Source organism: Meles meles, chromosome 2 (genome assembly GCF_922984935.1).
Source record: "Meles meles chromosome 2, mMelMel3.1 paternal haplotype, whole genome shotgun sequence".
NCBI lineage: Eukaryota > Metazoa > Chordata > Mammalia > Carnivora > Mustelidae > Meles > Meles meles.
Window position 1 is genome coordinate 26409096 of NC_060067.1, and position 22269 is coordinate 26431364.

At 39.9% G+C, this 22269-nt stretch overlaps 1 protein-coding gene across 1 annotated transcript in view; it reads left to right on the top strand.

Moving 5' to 3' along the window:
* Positions 1-22269, top strand: part of SCFD2 (sec1 family domain containing 2) — a 442153-nt gene that overhangs the window by 59788 nt on the left and 360096 nt on the right. Inside the window, exon 3 of the mRNA XM_045997260.1 lies at positions 9156-9283. Within this exon, the coding sequence (XP_045853216.1) occupies positions 9156-9283 (128 nt within the window). The remainder of the gene's footprint in view (positions 1-9155; positions 9284-22269) is intronic.

Genomic DNA, 22269 nt, shown 5'->3' on the forward strand with positions numbered 1-22269 from the left:
GTTGCTCATAATATGTTCTTATAATTGTTTATATTTCTTTGGTGTTGGTTGTGATCACTCCTCTTTCATTCATGATTTTATTTATTTGGGTCCTTTCTCTTGTCTTTTTGGTAAATCTGGCCAGGGATTTGTTGATCTTATTAATTCTTACAAAGAACCAGCTCCTAGTGCCATTGATTTACTGTTCTTTTGGTTTTTATTTCATTGATTTCTATGCTAATCTTTACTAATTCACTTCTCTGCTGCATTTAGGCTTCATTTGCTGTTCTTTCTCAAACTCTTTAACATGTAAGGTTAGGTTGTGTATTTGAAAACTTTCTTACTTCTTAAGAAAGGCTCATATTGCTATACACTTCCCTCTTAGGACTGCCTTTGCTGCCTCCCAAAGGGTTTAAACAGTTGTATTTTCATTTTAACTTGTTTCCAAGAATTTTAAAAATTCTTCTTTTATTGCCTGGTTGACCTGTTCATTTCTTAGTAGGATGCTCTTTAATTTCTATGTATTTGAGTTCTTTCCAAATTTCCTCATGTGAGTGAATTCAAGTGTCAAAGCATTGTGGTATGAACGTATACAGGGAATGATCCTAATCTTTGGTACTGGTTGAGACCTGACTTCTGACCTAGTATGTGATCTGTTCTGAGAATGTTCCATGTGCATTTGAGAAGAATGTGTATTCTATTGCTTTAGGATGGAATGCTCTGAATATATCTTTGAAGTCCATCTGGCTCATTGTTTCCTTGTTAATCTTCTGCTTAGGTATCCATTGCTGTAGGTAGAGTGTTATAGTCCCCTACTATTATTGTGTTATTATTAATGTGTTTCTTTAGTTTTGTTATTAATCAGTTCATATAATTGACTGCTCCCATGTTAGGGGCATAAATACATACAATTACTATTGTTAGATCTTTCTGCTGGACAGACCCTTTAAGTATGATATAGTGTCCTTCTTCACCTCTTTTACAGTCTTTGGTTTAAAATCTAATTTGTCTTATATAAGGATTGCCAACCCCACTTCCTTTTGATGGTAAATGGTTTTCCAACCCCTCACTTTCAATCTGGAGGTGTCTTTGGGTCTAAAATGAGTTTCTTGCAGACAGCATATTGATGAGTCTTGTTTTTTTATCCAATCTGATACCCTGTGTCTTGTGGTTGGGGCTTTTAGCCCATTTATATTCAGAGTAACTGTTGAAAGATATGAATTTAGTGTCATTGTGTTACCTGTAAAGTCACTGTTTCTTATATTGTCTTGTTCCTTTCTGGTCTGTGTTACTTTTGGGCTCTGTCTTTGCTTGAATCATCCCCTTTAATATTTTATATTTCTTGCAGAGCTGCTTTAGTGATCACAAATTCTTTTAGTTTCTGTTTGTCCTGGAAGCTCTTTATCTCTCCTTCTATTCTGAATGACAGCCTTTCTGGGTAAGGCATTTTTGACTGCATATTTTTCTCATTTAACACCCTGAGTATATCAAGCCAGTCCTTTCTGGCCTGCCTGCCTGTGTATAGGTGTGCTGCTCATCTTATGTTTCTACCCTTGTAGGTTAAGGAACTCTCCTGAGCTACTTTCAGGATTTTTTCTTTGTTTCTGAAATTTGCAAGCTTCACTATTATATGTCGAGATGTTTACCAATTTTTATTTATTTCAGGGGGGGTTCTCTTGCCTCCTGGACTTGAATGCCTGTTTCCTTCCTCAGATTAAGGAAGTTATCAGCTATAATTTGGTTCACTATACGCCCCCCCCCCCCACTCTCTTTCCTCTTCTTCTGGGACCCCAATTATTCTAATACTGTTTCATTTTATGATATCACATACCTCTCAAATTCTCCCCTTGTGATTCGGTAATTATCTCTCTCTTCCTCAGCTTCTTTATTCTCCATTTTGTCATCTATATAACTAATTCTCTCTTTTGCCTTATTTCTCCTAGCAGTTAGAGCTTCCATTTTTTTTATTGCATGTCATTAATAGCCTTTTTGAATTTGACCTGATTAGATCTTAGTTCTTTTATTTCTCCAGAAAGTGGTTCTCTAGTGCCTTCTAAGCTTATTTCAAACCCAGCTAGTATGCTTATAATCCTTAATCTGTAGTTCTGTCTTCTCATATTCATACAGGTTAGGTGTCTGGCAGTCAGTACTGCCTCTTATTTTCTTTTTAGAGGGGAGTTTTTTCCATCTTATCATTCTGTCCAGGGAAGAATGAGAGAAGAAAATAATAAAATAGCAACAGTGACCCCAGAGAATTATACACTAAACAAATTAGAAGAGACCAGAAACTGAGAAGGAAAAAATAAAAAGAATATAATCTGACAGGTGAACAAAACAAAGCAATACACTAGATACACTAGACCCTGAGTGTATTTTTGGTCTGTTTGTTAGAAAACTGGAGCCCAGAATTGTAAAGAAAAAGAAACTTGTATATATATATACAAAAATAAAATAAAATACAATGAAAAGATTGAATGTAACTGTAAAAAATGAAAATTAAAAAGGACTTAAAAAGAAACAAAAAGAGAAAGAATATTATCAGACAGATGAACAGAGCAGAGCAATAATGCACTTGATTCTGGGTGTATTTTGTCCTGTTAGGAGAAACTATATCCCAAAATTATAAAGAAAGAAAAACTTATATAAAAATAAAATTAAATACAATGAAAGAATAGAATATAATTTCAAAAACAAAAAATAAAAAAGATAAGAAAAGAGTTGGTAAAATAAGAAATTAGTTGAAAAGGAAAAAGGAAAGAAATTAAAATTGGAAGACTAAAGAATCATGAGGACCCCCCCCCCCAAATTCTATATTCTATTTTCCCCTGGTGCTGGAGTTTTGTAGTTCTCATTGAGCAGTAAACTTGGTCTTAGCCAGATGTTCCTGCTGATCTTCTTGGGGAAGGGGCCTGTGGCACTGAATTTCAGGTTTCTTTGCCCCAGGCAGAACTGCACCACCCTTGCCAGGGGGTCAGGGCTAAATAAGTGGCTCCACATTGCTCTATGTGGCTTTTGTTCCCTGAAGGTTTATGTGCTCCTTTAGAACGTAAAAATAAAAATGGCCACATCCCCAGTCTCCAGCCCCAGAGCTGAAAGATGGTGGCTTCAAGTGCCCTCAGGGAAAAGCAGCAAATCACTCCTATTTCCTTGGTTTCTGTCTGCACTGTGTTCACCCAGCCTGTGACCAAGCATTTTTATCTCAGGCACCTGACACTGTTTGGAGTCTGCAAACTTTGCAGCCTCCTGCAGCGCACACCCATGTCCCTCCTCCCTGGGGAAGGAAGGAGGGTCTCATCTCGGTTCTGCTGCTTGCTGGGCCCCTGCTCAGAGAGCAGTAACCTGACTGTTTATGGCAATACTGAGCTGAGCCCACTCCTGGGCTTGCTGACTGCAGCGAGCTTCCCTGTTCTGGTGCCTGCAAACTCTGCCATACTCACACAATCTTGTTTTTCCTGTAACCCCAGGGGTCCCGAGACCTTACTGTCCCACTAGAATTCTGCCCTGCTTCGCCACCTGAGTGGGTTTCAAGCATGGCCATGCCTCACCAGAGCAGATTTCTAAAAGTTCTGATTTTGCGTTCTGCTGCTATATCACTTTCTGGTAGCCAGCTTAAGGAGGCTCCCTCCCACTCCAGTTTATCTCCTGATATATGGCCTCTTAGAGCTCTGGTTGAGTGCACAGGTGTTCAGAGTGATTTGATAGCTCTCTAGCAGAATTCTAGGGACCAGATGAAACCAGGGTTCCCTACTCCTCCACCATCTTCCCCTTTCTCCTACAATATTGCTTAAAACAAAAAGTACCAAATCCTGAGAGCAAGCTTTTCCTGTTTCATGAGGTAATATGTATCTACTTCACTTTTTACTCTATTCCATTCTATGTTATGTGAGGCTTACGTATAAACTTACAAGGAGAATTGAAGATATATTAAGGATTATTAAAGAAAACCAATATGAAGACTTTAAAATTACTGACATTCTATGTAATCAATTCTCTTTGATGATTTGCATAATACAGGCATGACAAGGTTTAGTAGAAAGATAACAAGCTCAGAACCCAGTTGTCTGGGTGGGGGTGAGTCCTGGTTTTGTTCCTTACAGGTTAAGTGTATTTACGTAAGTCACTTGGCTTCTCTGAGATTCTTTAAATTGGGCAGCAATCATGGCTTAGCTCATGCGAAGGTCAAATGAGACATATGTTGTTTTGCAGATTCCTAAATGCTTTAATAGAGAAGGTAGTAGTGGTATTTAAAAATATTTTTAAATATTATATTTTATTTACCTTTCAGAAGTCTGTCTTAAGTTAGCCATGAAATGAAGCAACAAGCTGTTTTGGGGTGGGTCTGATGATTAAAGTGATGTTGCCCAGCTGTTCCTGAATTTAAGACAGAAGACTAAGCAAGATGAGGTAGGTTTATAGTCAAGCACAAAGGGTTTAGATTAGGTATGAGTCGGATCTAATAGCAGTTTGATTTGTTTGAAGCTGTAGTGTTTTTCTCAGGCATATTACAAAATTTTCTTTAGGTGCCTTCAAAAACCAAAAACAGATTTTCATGTGTTTGTATTGGATAAGGTAGTGTCCTGCTAAAGATATAAAGATGATTAATTTACTACCACCTTTAATGTTCCCTTCTACCCCAGAAATCATACATACACTTTGTAATTCAGTCTGGAAATATTTATGGAATCTGAACTCCTCCTATAAGTAGCAATTCTAGTTTTAAAATATCCTGTTATGTGTAGTCTGCAGAATTTCAATATAATTAATGAGGCAAGAAGCTGGCACAGAAGTCATTGCATAAAACCTTCCTTAATTTAGCCATTCTGACAGGTGTATGATGGTATCTCATCATAGTTTTGATTCATATTTGCCTGATTATGAGTGATGTTGAGCCTCTTTTCATGTGTCTCTTGGCCATCCATATGTCTTCCTTGGAAAAACATCTATTCATGTTTTCTACCTGTTTTTTAACTGGATTACTTCTTTTAAAAAAATTTGCTTACTATAGCTGTAAATCTTGAAGTAATCTATAGAAAAGATTCCTATTTATGAAAATCAAAATTCTTTATCTCAGGATGTCAAATACAGGAAGATTGCTTGAGTTGGAGTTTTTAGTATGTGTATCATGAATTGTGTGTTATGTATTGTTAACCTTTTCATATTAGAAAATGAAGCTACAGGCAGTGTTTATCCATACATGTATGCAAATATATGGAAAAGGCAATTGTATTTCCAAACAGGCTTTCTTCTATATCTCATGAGAAAATTCTGACCTTTGGTGTTTTTTTTTTTTTTCTTATTACTACCACTGCTGCTGCTACTAGTACGTTTATTGAACACTTAGTATGTGCCAGGCATTGTTCTAGGTGCTCTGGTTATATTAGTACCTTCTCATAATAATCTGCTGACTGGGTACTATTACCATCCCCAAGTTATCATAGGAGGAGACATGTACAGAGATGTTGAGTAACTCTCCTGGGTTAATGCACAGAATCAGACCCTTTATTGTTTGGTTCCAGAACTCATGCTTCTACAGAACTGCCTACCACTAGTCTATTACACTGGCTCTGTTGTGATAGTACTCTCTGTATTGTTTATTCATCATCAGGAAAACAGAATATTTGCACAGTTGGAAAGGATAAAGAATTACATCAAATGGACTAGTATGATTATCATGTGGGTTTTAATGAACTTCTCTTGACTTAACAACTTTTGACACCAAGAATTGATTTCATGTGAAAGTTGAGTGGTGTGAAATGCCTATTGGATCAATTTTTATGGGCCTATTAGAGAAAGGCAGAGATTAACTTGCACACTCAACTCAGATGCTGATGTAAGAATTCAGCGTGTAAACCATCATGCGGCAGTAAGAGAGTGACTTGGAGCAGAAGTGGGTGCAGGACACAGCAGAGCTGCCAGTAAGTACAATCTCATTCTCTTCAGTGCCAGTCGGTCAGAGAGCTAGAATTAGTTCATGCATGTAAACCTGGTAAGCCTAAAATGACCATGTATGATGTGGGGGTCAGTTCGGTGTGTTTAGGAAACTGTTTTGTTCAGAAAGAAACATTAGAAACTGTCACACGTACCTAGACAATCAAAATTGTTTATATCAGCAAAAAAAGTTTTTAGGGAGGCATAACCTGATTCTGTATCAGTGTTAGAGATCGTGGGAACCTTATGTATTTCTTGTAAAAATGTTTCAACAGAAAAGAGCCAGAGAGTACAAGCCCTACGTGACTTTAATAGATATGAACAAATCAGGATCGTATGAAAAAAATACTCAGTGTCATTAAGTGAAGTTCCTGAATATATTACAAACCCTTGAACACATTGAATTTTAAGACAATATCGTAGACAACCATCACAACAAACACATCAGCTTACATTTATTATGAATCAGGAGGTGCGTTATCAGATTTAACCCTTACATCAGCCCTCTGAGGTCGTCACTGTCGTTCCCTTTGTCTCACAGATAAAAAGATGGAGGAAAACAGAGTTAGTTACATGTGCAAGCTGAAACACCAAGAAAGCATTATTCATTCACTTATTCAGTATTTACTGAGTATACCTACCACGGGGCCTGGCACTGTTCTAGGGAGTGGGGACTTAGCAACAAGTAAAACTAAACCCCTACTTTCCCTGAAGGATCTTACCTTCTGAGAGGGAGGTAGATAACAAACAGACAAACATGGAAGCATATGCTTAGCCAGATGGTAATAAAGATTATATAAAACAGTGAGCCCCAGGAAGGGGAAGGAGTGCCAGGGTAAGGTGCCAGGTTGGGCTGTCGTCACTTCTTTATATGGGTTAGTAAGGGGGAGGGGGACCTCTCTGATAAGGCGACATTTCAGCCGACACTTTGTAAAGGAGGAGCATTCCTGGCAAAGGAGGAGAAGGGGTCCCTGTGCTCGGAGTGCCTGTGGAAGATCAGAGAGGCTGTGGAGATGTTAGGGGTAAAGGGAAGAATGGTCAGAGTTTGAACGCAGATTTTTTTCTCCTCCCAAATCCCACATTTTAACCACTCTGCTAATCCCATGGGGCAACCACAGTATTACATAACCCACTGTGATTTTAGAGACACTCTGTATTAGCAAAATGCATACTCTCATAGAAAAGAGGAGGGCAGTGGGGTTCTACTCTAGAAGTTGTGTGTCGAGTTGAAGATGCATGAGAAATCTGTGTGATTTGGGGAGAGGTGCTTTGGGAGAACAAACACAAGGAACAATTGTGGACTGTAGCTGGGGAACCTGGAAGTATACCTCCCCCACTCACAGAATACTCGAGTGGTTCTCTATTGCCTTCAGAGTTTGGGGGACGTTATATAAATTTCCCAAAGCCCCATAGAATATAGAGCTCATTTTGAATGATGATAAAGACCGTTTTCATTACTGCTAAGCTGTGCAGCTCTTTTCAGAATGTGAAATCTGTTGCACACTCCTTGGCTTCCTGTCACCCGCGGAATGATAAGCCGTGGCAGGGAATGCAGGACTGTATGTAGAGTAGCTCCTTCCTCCCCCTTTTCCCTGACTTCTCCTGCCCCCACCCCCTGCATCCGGGCATGGAGTAAAACAGTACTCTTCAGTGCCATGTATGTGGGACTTTGTATTGAAACAAAATGTCTGAAATGTCCTTCTCCCTCTTGTTTTCTTATTTTGTGATGAAGCTTTTATATCCTCCTTGAAGACTGGACCATTTTCCTTCCCAGACCGAGTTACAACTTCTTGGCGTGGCTGCTTTTCAGAGCTTATGTATCTCTGTACTTGCTCATCATTTCTAGTGGAAATCATTCTTTGAGTCCCCATCCTCCATGCCAGGATTAGAGCCCTTGCTCTGTGCTACCAGAAAAATCTTTGCAAGCATGGACCTGCTTCTTATCACATTTTGGGGAGGGGGATAATTTTTCAGCCTCATTTTGAGCTTGTGCCTCATTTTGATCTATGTTGCAACCACTGAGATGAGCACTTGGTGGGTAGTTTACTGGCTCATTTAAATTAAACTTAGAATATTGGATGCTGAGTTATAATAATGACAGTTTTGATCAGAGCAAAACAAGTAGAATATGTTGAGCAGTGATGATAGTTCAATCAGAAAAAACAGATGGTCATAAAAACAGTACTAATTAAAGAAAGAGTATTGCATGCCAGATATTAAACTCAGTGCTGGAACCCATCATTCCATTATTCTAAATGAAATTCACACTTGAAAGGTACACCTCATTAGGTATAACTTTAAAGTTAAATTAATGTCGTATTAGATATAACTTTTTAAAACTAACCTCTCAAAAATGCATTCATTTTCAAACTATTCCTCACTGGATAGTAGGAGGTGTTAGTGGGGCTTTAAGTGGAGGGGAAATGTCCTCAGAAAAGGACAGACGTCATCTTTGTTTTTTTATACTCAGTTTTTAAAGCATTACTACAAACGTGTATACTTGGCTACATGAGAGATCTTCCGGAAAGAACACTGTACTCATTTATAATTCGGGCATGGCATGGTGGGTGAGACAGAGGGCTGTTGGAAAAGTGAGCCCAGATGAGACCGTGCATAATGCATTGCTTCGTGCTGGATCAACGGTTAATTGTAAAGGCTTCCGAAGTGCCAGCCTTATAACCTAAGGCCCAAAGTGGGCTACTTAAGGCCACAGTCACTTAGCCTAATTCCTGACTTTCATTCAATACAAAACCCATTCATTAGTCTATTGAGTAGTTTTGGAACAGGAATTCTCATTGCTGGTTGCTTTGTGTTTCCCTGATGAGTATGCTATCTCAAACGGATATGCTTATAATCACTGACAAATCATTTTTAGACAGGTTGTTAGTTTTGTCTTACAAACCATTTATATGTTCCTCTAGCAATGTTGAATTATACTCTGAAATATTTTTGAATGCAAATCTCCAATTTATCGTACACTTTTCTCATACTTCTCATAGCACAGTGTAGCTTTTCTCCCCTGCCCCCAAAAGGGGGAGGATTGATTTTATTATCTCCTTAATTTCTCAATATTTTGTGCTAAGTAAAGTGGATTAGATATTCTTCATTTAATCTGAATACTTAAAGCCTATCAGTAGGAAAGGTTATATTAGTGCTCAGAAAGGATATTTAAGAAATTATTTTGCTTTCGACTCTTCTCGTTATCCAGTAGACATTTATTCTAAAGCTCTTTTGTGGGTTTATTGCAGTGACACAGCTGCCAGAGCTCTGTGGGGAGCCTTACTGAGCACCAGGCACAAAGAGGCAGTGATGGAAGTCCGGAGACATCTAGTGGAAGCAGCAAGCAGAGAAAACCTGCCAATCAAGATGAGTATGGGTAAGCACATCCACCACTGCTAGGACCCACAGTGACCATGGGCTCTGGGGAGGTTGATTTGAGCTTCTCTGAACTGTGCGCCAGGCTACCCAGCATGCAACTCAGTAGAAGTATCAAAGACATTTGTACACTGTTGAAAGAATCGGCAAGGAGTAGGGACACACTGCCCTCAGGGGTCAGCTATGACCCCCTTTTTAGTTTTAATTTTAATTTTTTAAAAAGATTTTATTTATTTATTTGACAGAGAGATCACAAGCAGGCAGAGAGAGAAGGGGGAAGCAGGCTTCCCACTGAGCAGGAAGCCCAATGTGGGGTTTGATCCCAGGACCCTGAGACCATGACCTGAGCTGAAGGCAGAGGCTTAACCCACTGAGCCACCCAGGCGCCCCTGACCCCCTTTTTTAGACTCAACTAACTAACTCACTCCTTCTCCCCCTCCCACCCTCCTCCCCTCCCTGCCACCACCCTTCTCCTCACCCACCCTCCCTCCCTTCCTTCCTTCCTTCCTCTTTCTCTTTCTTTCCACAGTTCTAGATGCACATTTATAACAAGTGTGTTTACTGTATGGAGTTCCTTATCCATGAGCATGGTAAAACAAGAACAGATTCATATTGTGAATCAAGAAAAGTAGGATTGCACAAAGGTTTTGATGATAAGGTTAATTTATATTGCAGTTCAATGATGTAGCCTTATGATGCTCTCTCACAGAGCATGAATCAATTTTTATTGTTCAGTATAGGACTCTTGAAAGATCAACACACTTTACTTTCTAGAGGATTTTTTAAAAAATATCAAAGCCGGGGCACCTGGGTGGCTCAGTGGGTTAAAGCTTCTGCCTTCGGCTCAGGTCATGATCCCAGAGTCCTGGGATGGAGCCCCGCATCAGGCTCTCTGCTCAGTGGGGAGCCTGCTTCCTCCTCTCTCTCTGCCTGCCTCTCTGCCTATGTGTTATCTCTGTCTGTCAAATAAATAAATAAAATAAAAAATATCAAAGCCAGAAATAAATTGTTCAAAAAAAGACAGGTAACCCCATGAATTCAAATTTAAATGTTTGAGTTTTCTGTTGACCAAAGGGTGGGAAAAAAAACCTCAGATGAAATGATTTGCATTCTCCCCAAACTCCAGACACGGGGAGAGGAAAACAAAAGGAAAGATATAGACAATTGTTAGTAAACTTTGGTTCTAAGAAGGACTGAAAACATTGGCCCAAATCACACCTTTCCCGTGTGCCAACTATAATTTGGTAAAAGCTTAGCAGTGCGGCTCCCTGTTTCTGCTTCCTATCACTAGTCAGAATTCCTGGCATGTCTCATTTTCATATACCAACAGATATATCACTGTGAACAGTAAGGAAAAGATCTGGAGCTTAAGCATAATGAAACCTTGGTATTTGGAAATTCCTTATCACATAGTTTATCATAAAAAAAATCATGCTCTTGTCTCTTAGATGGCTGGAATGCTTTTTTCTAGCACCATTTAAAACTATGAAATATGCTTTAAACTATGTACTATTCTCCCATCCCCTACTATAAATTCTACTGAAGTATAAATTTTTCTGTGATAGAGGCTTCTTATACTTTTGAGACATTAAGCAGAAATTTTTTTTTTAAGATTTTATTTATTTATTTGACAGAGAGAGAGATCACAAGTAGATAGAGAGGCAGGCAGAGAGAGAGAGAGGAGGAAGCAGGCTCCCTGCTGAGCAGAGAGCCCGATGTGGAACTCGATCCCAGGACCCTGAGATCATGACCTGAGCCGAAGGCAGCGGCTTAACCCACTGAGCCACCCAAGCGCCCTAAACAGAAATTTTAATTCGAGATTGAGGATTCTCTTGTATTTAAATTGAGTGAGAGGGATCCCATGATTCTAACCTCAGATTTTAAATATAAGATTTATCTGTACAAGGTAAACTCATAAAACATTATGAACACCAATAGAAAGACACATCAGACTGCAAAAGGAGAAAAGTTCAATTGCTAAGACAAAGAAAAAAATTCATTTTATCATTTCACATATAAACACATGCCATCTTTCCAAGAGCTTGTTATTAAATTGTCAGTTAGCTAAATAAATGTGTTCCAGAAAAGTGATTTTTAAAACCCTGCAAACTGAATTGATTTTTTCCCACTGGCTTTCAAGATGAAAAATGTATCCCGAAAGTACAAAAGAAATAGACTCTGAGAACCCATTCATTTGGCTGCAAGATGTCCAATTACAGAAAAAATGGGTAGAAGATGCCTGTCTCGGTTTCTTCATTTTACACAGAATCTGTCTCTCTGGAGTCCTTCTGTGGCTGGAGAATCTTTACAGTTTGTCCTCTTGCTGTCTGCAGAATCGACATACTTCCCAGAGTTTAATGGGTGGCAGGAAAATCACATTGGAGCTGAAGGAAAACAGACTCTATGACATCATTCTTTCTTTTGCAGCCAGATTTCTTGGCAAAGCGTTCTATGCTTGATTTCTCTGTTTCTTCATTATTTTCTTGCTTATTAGTCTAGTGCAGCCTGACTTCTGACACTTTGTAACAGAAAAGTCTCCCGGATCATTAAATATAGTTCGTTTTCCTCAGTCCTCATCCTTCTTGACTTCTTTGCAACATTCGCTTCTAGACTTGCTGCGGCCTTGTGCTTGTGCATGTGATGGGGTAAAAAGCCAGCTACGTCTGGTTCTGCCACCGAAGAGCCGAACCTCAGTTTCCCTGTCCATAAAAATAGGGAAAATACCTATTTCCTGGAATATTAAAGGAGAAAGAAAGCTTGGAGCAGAGTGAAGGTTCTGACTGAAGCGGACTGGGGTTGGTGTGGGAGTCTGGGAGGAGGAGTCTACATGGGAAACCCATTATACGAAGGTGGTTTGATGAGAGGGCAGTCAAAGCAAACAAACTGAGTTTGATGATTTTCCCCTTTCCTTCTGGGAAGGGAAATATGCTTACTCACTCTTTCCAATTCACGAGTCCTTCTCTAGTCTTTATGCTCAGTATCTCCCTTTTGATAATACATTCTCTCTTTATGCAGAATTCTACATAGTTTTCCCATTTCCAGCTTAGTTATGATTGCATTCTGTTACCTTGTTCCTGACTCTGTTCACCCCCGAAATCACCTTGCTTGTATTTGGAATTTACAAGCTTCTGTGGTCACTTCTAGAGAAAAATCTCTTGAGCTAACTTCCAAACGATAATCTGGTCCACTACATTGAGACATTAATTTACTCTCCGACTGCTGGGGGGCCGTAGTGTCTGCTGCATACACTCCCTGTTACATAGGATGAGCTCTTTCAACCATTTGTGAGGAGACAAGCCTCTCCTGCCTTTACCGTCACCACTGCCTCTAGTTTGGAGCCACAGAGCCCCAGTTTGTTAATGTCTCTCTGGAAATGTGACATCCAGAGTGGAAGAACGATGTCTTGGTCTTCACCTCTTTTTGGATACTATACTTCTCCTAATGAAGCTCCAAATGAGATTAGTGAATGTTGCTTCCCACCATGCCGCTATCATTTCCTCTTTTACCACTTCATACTACTGGCTTTAAAAAACAGCAGAGGGGCGCCTGGGTGGCTCAGTGGGTTCAAGCCTCTGCCTTTGGCTCAGGTCATGATCCCAGGGTCCTGGGATCCAGCCCTGCATTGGGCTCTCTGCTCAGCAGGGAGCCTGCTTCCCTTCCTCTCTCTCTGCCTGCCTCTGTGCCTACTTGTGATCTGTCAAATAAATTAATTAATTAATCTTAGAACCATGAGATACTATGGACTCTGAAAAACAACCAGAGCGTTATGAAGGGGCGGCGGGGGGCGGGGGTGCGGTGGGAGGTTGAGGAACCAGGTGGTGGGTAATAGGGAGGGCACGTACTGCATGGAGCACTGGGTGTGATGCCAAAACAATGAACACTGTTATGCTGTAAATAAACAAATAAAAAAAAATTAGAAAGTAAAAAGCAGCAATAAATCTAAGCACTCTACCATGTGCTTCCTTTCCTGGTGCTAGAGTTCATCCAGTTCTGATTGGATAACAACTACTTTTTTTTTTTTTAATTTATTTATTTATTTTTATTTGCTTATTTACAGCATAACAGTATTCATTGTTTTGGCATCACACCCAGTGCTCCATGCAGTACGTGCCCTCCCTATTACCCACCACCTGGTTCCTCAACCTCCCACCCCCCCCTCCTGCCGACAACTACGTTTTGATCACATTTATATCTTTCACCTTCATTTTGGAGAATTGTTTCTGGGACTAATGGGAGCACGTGTGCATACACATCTGTGTGTGTGTGTGTGAAATGAGTGGGGGAAATTGTCAAACTGCCAAAAGGATAGGTTAAAACCCAGTAAGACCCACATACCATGTGATATAGGGTAGTTTATAAAAGATGAGAAAATCTGGCGGCCTCATAGGACACATACACTGATTATTAACTCTCACACTTCCTTGTCTTCATATAGAAGCTGTTACCACAATTTGAGGAATGGGGAAAGGAACCGGTTTTTACTTTTTTTTTTTTTTAAAGATTTTATCTATTTATCCGACAGAGAGAGATCACAAGTAGGCAGAGAGGCAGGCAGAGAGAGAGAGAGAGAGGAGGAAGCAGGCTCCCCACCAAGGAGAGAGCCCGATGTGGGGCTTGATCCCAGCACCCTGGGATCATGACCTGAACCGAAGGCAGAGGCTTTAACCCTCTGAGCCACCCAGGTGCCCCTGGTTTTTACACAATTTGTTTCATGCAGGCCTTTCAATAATCTTATGAATTTGGTACTTTTTTTTTACTCCCATTTCACAGACAAGGAAAGCTGAGACCCAAAAAAGTGCCGTTTCTTTTCCAGGATTCCCATGCCAGTAGCGAAGTTACTGTCTCTCCCCTCGCACCTCACTCTTTGGCTTGGTAATGCTGGGACTCTGCAGACCACCGCTGTGCTCTTCCAGCTGGCTCCCTACTCAAGGGAGACGACAAGGCGGGCATGGAAAGAGCCACGTGCCCCTTCCTCTCTGCTTCCTGTGGCCTTTCCTTCTGCTTGTCAGGCACTACCGCTGGCCCGCACTGCAGTTCCGCCCCTCAGTTTTAATAATTCCAACCTCTGCCCTTCGTTTCCTCAGTGCAGTGGTGGTACCTGCTTCCAACAGTTGCCGCGGCCCCATCCCTTGGAGCTCTCTTTACCCTTTCAGTGATGCAGTTCACAGTTTTGCATGTTACATTTTCTCTGTTTGGATAACTGCCCTGTGTTCTGCCTGTCTGCACCCAGACTCATATGGTCTTATAGCAAGTAAGCCAGGATACGAACCTGGGTCTGCGGACTTCTATATCAGGCGTCTTTCTAGATAGAGGACTCAAACTACTGACACACAGAGATGACTGTGGCATTCCTGCGCTTAAAGCCCTTGGGGTGTGTCTCCACTGCCTCAAGAGAGTGTCTGAACTCCTGGGCGTGATGATTTTAAACTTCCTCTGCTTTCGGGCTGGATATTTCCCTGATCCTTTCCCACTGCCCTCCCTCCCTTCTCCCGAGACCCCAACAAAAACTCCCACATAGCCAGATCTTTCTGGTCTTTGCCGGAAATATTCCCATTTGATTGTCTCAGCAGATCCACTGCCCCATTCTGTACCTGTGCTTGTGGAGACTAACCATTTTGGACTGCCTCAACAGGCTTCCCTGTCCTTGACCTCTCAGGTAGATTCCGTCGATGGGAGGCATGGGCAGGGGTTTTAGAGGGTGAGAGGAGAATGTCCTTAGGGTATCATTTACCTGTCTTCTACCTTTTCAGGATGCAATTGATTGCATCCTTTTGCTCGTCCTTGTTGATTTCCTTAGGCTGCATTCTTGTAAAAAGTCCCATCGTGAAGCTTGCCTTCTTTTCCTCCTTTGAATGTGCCATCTCTTTCCTGCCAAGACCTTGACTAATATAACCACTTACTTTCAAGTGCACACATGCGCGCGCGTGCACACACACTCACACACACACACACACAATCTTTCTTGTCAAAGCCCATCATATTTTTTTTTCATTTTATTTATTTTTTCAGTGTAACAGTATTCTCCCCATTACCCACCACCTGTTCCCCCAACCTCCCACCCCTGACCCTTCAAAACCCTCAGGTTGTTTTTCAGAGTACATAGTCTCTTATGGTTCGCCCATCATATTTTTCAGGATCTAACGTAAAAGTCACTCTCTCTGGGAAACCATATCTAATCTCCCTATGTTCTTCTTCCTGTGCCCTTCCTCAGCAGGCTGAATTGATTGCTCTGGCTTCTGAGGACCCACACCTCTTCTTCCTGTTGCACTTACCACAGGGCACTGTAGTTAAATCTGTGCGGATCTGAAACCTTGCTACATAGTGTCCGTATCATATTCTTCCCTGGCTGTTTAGCTTGGTGCATAGAGAACGGCTTAGTGCTTGTGAATGGATTGCTTAATGAGTGTGGGTGGGTAATAGAGGGACAATGACTATTTCCACTTTCACTTACATGCATTAATATTTCTTTTTACAAAATCCCTTTCTGGTAGTTCTTGTTCCTCTTGATGTGTGTGTAACATCCAATCATGTCTTCTCCCTTCGGTTCTTTTCTTTTCGTTCTTTTCTTTTTTTTAAAGATTTTATTGATTTATTTATTTGAGAGAGTGAGAGAGTGCATGTGCATGAGTTGGGGGAGGGGCAGAGGAAGAGGGACTAGGGAGCCTGATGCAGGGCTTGATCCCAGGACCCTGAAAACATAAACCTAGCCAAAGTCAGACACTTAACTGACTGAGTCACCCAGGTGCTTGCTTGTCTTGGTTCTTTTTCCTTGGTCTTCATGTCACTCTGCTCTTCTGGTTATCTTCCTTTTTTTTTAAATTAGTGTCAGGGGTAGAAATTAGTGATTCATCCATTGCATAGAATACCCAGTGCCCATTAAATCAAAGGCCCTCCTTAATGCCCATCACCCAGTTATTGCTTCCCCCTACCCTCCTCCTCTCAAGCAACTCTGTTTTTTTCCTAGAGTTCAGCACCTCTTATGGTTTGCCTCCTTTTTAATTTTTATCTTGCTTTATTTTTCCTTCCCTTCCCCTATGTTCATCTCTTCTGTTATTTAAATTCCACATATGAGTGAAATCACATGGTATTTCTTTCAGTCAGTATTATACCTTCTAGTTCTCTCTGTGTTGTTACAAATAGCACGATTTCAATTTTTGGTGGCTGAGTAATATTCCATTGTGTGTGTGTGTACATCACATCTTCTTTATCCATTTCATCCATTCATCTGTCGGTGGACATCTGGACTCTTTCCATGTTTTGGTTATTGTGGACACTGCTGCTATAAACATTCGGGTGCACGTGCCCCTTCAGATCACTACATTTGTATCTTTACGGTAAATACCCAGTAGTGCAATTGCTGGGTCTTAGGGTAGCTCTGTTTTTAACTTTTTTTTTTTAAAGATTTTATTTATTATTTTGACAGAGAGAGATCACAGTAGGCAAAGAGGCAGACAGAGAGAGAGGAAGGGAAGCAGGCTCCCCACTGAGTAGAGAGTCCAATGCGGGGCTTGATCCCAGGACACTGGGATCATGACCTGAGCCAAAAGCAGAGGCTTTAACCCACTGAGCCCCCCAGATGCCCCTGTTTTTAACTTTTTGAGGAACCTCCATGCTGTTTGCCAGAATGGCTGCACCAGCTTGCATTCCCACAAGCACTGTAAGAGGGTTCCCCTTTCTCTGTATCCCTGCCAATATCTGTTGTTTCCTGACTTATTAATTTTAGCCATTCTGACTGGTGTGAGGTAGTATCTCATTGTGTTTCATTTGTGGATTTGTTTTAGTTTCAGAGATAGAGTTTAGGGATTCATCAGTTGCGTATAACACCCAGTGCTCTTTACATCACGTGTCCTCCTTAATGCCCATCACCCAGTTACCCCATCCCCTGACCCACCACCCCTCCAGCAAGCCTCATTTTGTTTCCTAGAGTTAAGAGTCTCTTATGGTTTCTCTCCCTCTCTGATTTTATCTTCTTTTATTTTTTTGTTTCCTTCTCCTATGTTCATCTGTTTTGTTTCCTAAATCCCATATATGTGTGAAATCATATAATTTTCTCTGATTGACTTCTTTCACTTAGTATAATACCCTGTAGTTCCATCCATGTCATCGTGAATGGTAAGATTTCATTTTTTTAGATGGTTAAGTTGTATGTATATATATACCACATCTTCTTTATCCATTTATCTGTCAACGGACATCTGGGCTCTTTCCGTAGTTTAGCTAATGTGGACATTGCTGCTATAAACATTGGGGTGCAGGTCCCCCTTTGGATCACAATGTTTGTATCCTTTGGGTAAATACCAGCAATTGCACTGCTCGGTATTTATCATTGTGGTTTTGATTTGCATTTCCCTGATGCTGAGTGAGGTGGAGCACTTTTTCATGTGTTTGTTGGCCATTTGGATGTCTTCTTTGGAGAAATGTCTGTTTGCGTATTCTGCCAATTTCTTGATTGGATTATTTGTTATTTGGGTGTTGAGTTTGACAAGTTCTTTAGAGACTGGATACTAGCCCTTTATCTGTTATGTAATTTGCAAATATCCTCTTCCATTCCCAAGGTTGCCTTTTAGCTTTATTGGCTGTTTTCTTTGCTGTGTAAAAGATTTTATCTTGATGAAATCCCAATAGTTCATTTTTCCTTTTGTTTCTCTTGCCTTTAGAGACATATCTGGCAGGAATTTGCTGCAGCTGATGTCAAAGAGGTTGCTACCTGCCTTCTTCTCTAGGATTTTGAGGGATCACTGTCTCACATTTAGATCTTTCATCCATTTGAGTCTGTTTTTGTGTATGGTGTAAGGAAATGGTCCAGTTTCATTTTTCTGCATGTGGCTGTCCAATTTTTCCAACACCATTTGTTGAAGAGACTGTCTTTTTTCCATTGGATAGTCATTCCTGCTTTGTCAAAAATTAGTTGACTATAGAGTTAAGGGTCCAATTCTGGGTCTCTATTCTATACCATTGATCTATGTGTCTGTTTCTGTGCCAGTACCATACTGTCTTGATGATTACAGCTTTGTAATAGAGCTTGAAGTTCAGAATTGTGATGCCACCAGCTTTTTTCTTTTTCTTTTTCTTTTTTCTTTTTCAATGTTCCTTTGGCCATTCAGGGTCTTTTCTGGTTCCATACAAATTTTAGGATTGTTTATTCCAGCTCTGTGAAATATGTTGATGGTATTTTGATAGGGATTGCATTAAATGTGTATGTTGCTTTGGGTAGCATAGACATTTTAATGATATTTGTTCTCCCAACCCAAGAGCATAGAACATTTTTCCGTTATTTAATACCTTCCTTAATTTCTTTCATGAGTGTTCTGTAGTTTTCAGAGTAGAGATCTTTTACCTTTTTGGTTAGGTTTATTTCTATTTCCTATGGTTTTGGGTGCAATTGCAAATGGGATCAATTTCTTGATTACTCTTTCTTTTGTCTCATTGTTAGTGTATAAAAACACAACTGACTTCCATGCATTAATTTTATATCCTGCCACTTTGCTGAATTCCTGTATGAGTTCTAGCATTTTTGGGGTAGAGTCTTTTGGGTTTTCCACATAGAATGTCATGTGAAAGTTTGACTTTGTCTTTGCTGATTGCGGATTTGGATGCCTCCCCCCCCTGCCCCCCGGCTGATTGCTGAGGCTAGGACTTCACTACTGTGTTGAACAAGAGTGGTGAGAGTTGACGTCTCTGTTGTATTCCTGACCTTAGGGGAAAAGCTCTCAATTTTTCCCCATTGAGAATGGTATTTGCTGTGGGTTTTTCATATATGGCTTTTATGATATCAAGATATGTTCCTTCTATCCTACACTGCAGATAGTTTTTTATCAAGAAAGGATGCTTTATTTTTTCAGATGCTTTTTCTGCATCTGTTGAGAGGATCATATGGTTCTTGTCCTTTCTTTTAATAATGTGATATATCACATTGATTGATTTGTGAATATTGAACCATCCTTGCAGCCCAGGAATAAATCCCACTTGGTTGTGATGAATAACCCTTTAAGTGTACTGTTGGATCCTATTAGCTAGTATCTTGGTGAGACTTTTTGCATCCATGTTCATCAGTGATATTTATATGTAATTCTCCTTTTAGGTGGGGTCTTCGGTTTTGGGATCAAGGTAATGCTAGCCTTATAGAGAGTTAGGGAGTTTTCTTTCCATTTCTGTTTTTTGAAACAGTTTCAGGGGAATAGGTATTAATTATTCTTTAAATGCTTGATAGTATTCTACTGGGAGGCTATCCCTGATTATCTTCTTTTTTTCTGAAAATTGTTTTATGCTTTCTGTTCCTTACTTCTACTTTCCAAGATGACTGTAGATATTTTTGTATCCCCTGTTGTACCTTATGCATATGTACTCAGTTAATGACTGCTGCTGATCTTAAAGCCTACTTCTATCCCTCCCTCCCCCGCAAAAAACTGGAATACACATTCAGTCTCCTGGCTTTATCTTACCAAACACATTCTTCAGCGTATCTCTTATCCCCTCCCATGCTCTCTAATGGACAGCATCTTATGTTCTTGTTGGTACTGTTTTTGTTCATATTGCTATTGCAGTAGTTGCTAGCAGACCCTGAGTAGTTGGGGCTGAGAACTCTTGCCTATGCTTCTTGGTATTATCCACACCTAACAGAAGATCTTGAACTTGCTCTATATCCCGTAAATGTTCGTGAAATTAGTAAGTACATTTTGAATTAATACTCTCAGTTGGTATGTGTTATATACTTGTTTAATGGATTGCTTTTTCTATCACTCTTTTGTGGAATCCAAGGGTGACATTGATTATGAACACTTGTCCTCAAACTTTTTGGTCTTAGAACCCCTTTACATTCTTAAAAATTATTGAGGACCCATAAGCTTTTGTTTATATGGATTATATCTATTGATTCTTTGGTAGGTAAATAATATTACATTAGAAATTCAAGCAGGGGTAATTTTTAAAGATATTTATTTATTAATATAAAAATGTGGTAAACCTATTGCATGTGAACATGAATAATGGTTTTATGAAAAATAACTGTTTCCTAAAACAAAATAATGTAGACTAGCACTGTTTACATTTTTGTGTACCTCTAATGTCTGGTTTAATAGAAGACAGCTGTTTTCTCTTATTTGCTTCTTCATTTAATCTGTTATGGTGTAGTATTTTGGATGAAGTTTATAAAAATAAATGGCCTCAGAAAGATATATAGTTGGAAAAGGGAGGACTATTTTAATACCTTTTCAGAAAATTGAAGATATTCTTCTTTGATACTACACCAGCTTTGCAAGAGGCAATTACTTATATTTAATTACATTGTGGAATATGAAATCATAACATTGGATTTTCCATACCATGTTACATAAAAAGCCATTGATCTCTTGTGCTTTAAATGGATCTTTTAAAAGATAAACTCTAAATACATGAAAGACCTAAATGTGAGACAGGAATCTACCAAAATCCTGGAGGAGAACATAGGCAGTAAACTCTTTGACATCGCCCACAGCAACTTCTTTCAAGACACATCTCCAAAGGCAAGGGAAACAAAAGTGAAAATGAACTTTTGGGACTTCATCAAGATAAAAAGCTTCTGCACATAAGGAATAGCAGGGAGGGCATTAGGAGGAGGGAAAAATGAAGAGTGAGAAATTGGAGTGGGAGACAAACCATGACAGACTATGGACTCCAGGAAACAAACTGAGGGTTTTATAAGGGAGGGGGGTGAGGGGATGGGTGAGCCTGGTGATGGGTATTAAGGAGGGTATGGATTGCATGGAGCACTGGGTGTTATATGCAAGCAATGAATCATGGAACACTACATGAAAAACTACTGATATACTGTATAGTGACTAACAGCCCAATTAAAAAAAAAAAAAACAGCTTCTGCACAGCAAAGGAAACAGTCAACAAAACAAAGAGGCAAACCATGGAATGGGAGAAGATATTTGCAAATGACACTACAGACAAAGGGCTGGTATGTAAAATCTATAAAGAACTTCTCAAACTCAATACCCCCAAAACAAATAATCAAGTCAAAAATGGGAAGAAGACATGGACACTTCTCCAAAGAAGACATACAAATGGCTAACAGACACATGAAAAAATGTTCAACAACATTAGCCATCAAGGAAATTCATATCAAAACCACATTGAGATATGACCTTACACCAGTTAGAATGGCAAAAATTGACAGGGCAAGAAACAACAAATGTTGGGGAGGATGTGGAGAAAAGGGAACCCTCTTACACTGTTGGTGGGAATGCAAGTTGGTATAGCCACTTTGGAAAATAGTATGGAGGTTCCTCAAAAAGTTAAAAATAGAGCTACCCTATGACCCAGCAATTGCACTACTAGGTATTTACCCAAAAGATATAGATGTAGTGAAATGAAGGGGCACATGCACCCCAATGTTCAAAGCAGCAATGTCCACAATAGCCAAACTGTGGAAGGAGTCAAGCATGCTCTTCAAAAGATGAATGGATAAAGAAGATGTGGTCCCTATATACAATGGAATATTACTCAGCCATCATGGATACCCATCCTTTGCATCAACATGGATGGAACTGGAGGAGACTATGCTAAATGAAATAAGTCAGGCAGAGAAAGACAATTATCATACGGTTTCCCTTATATGTGGAATGTAAAGAATTGCATGGAGGGCATTAGGAGAAGGAAGGAGAAAATGAAGGGGGAGGAAATCAGAGCGGGAGATGTACCTTGAGGGACAATGGGCTCCAGGAAAAAAACTGAGGGTTTCAGAGGGGCGGGGGGTGGGAGGAAGGGGTAGTCCCATGACTGGCATTAAGGAAGGCATGGACTGCATGGAACACTGGGTGTTATATGCAAACAGTGAATCATGGAACACTGCATCAAAAACTAATGGTGTACTGTATGGTGACTAACATAACTAACTAACTAACTAAATAAATAAATGGATCTTTTATACATTTATTTTTATATTATATTTTATATTACATTATATATATAAATATATATTTTATATTATGTATATATTTATAT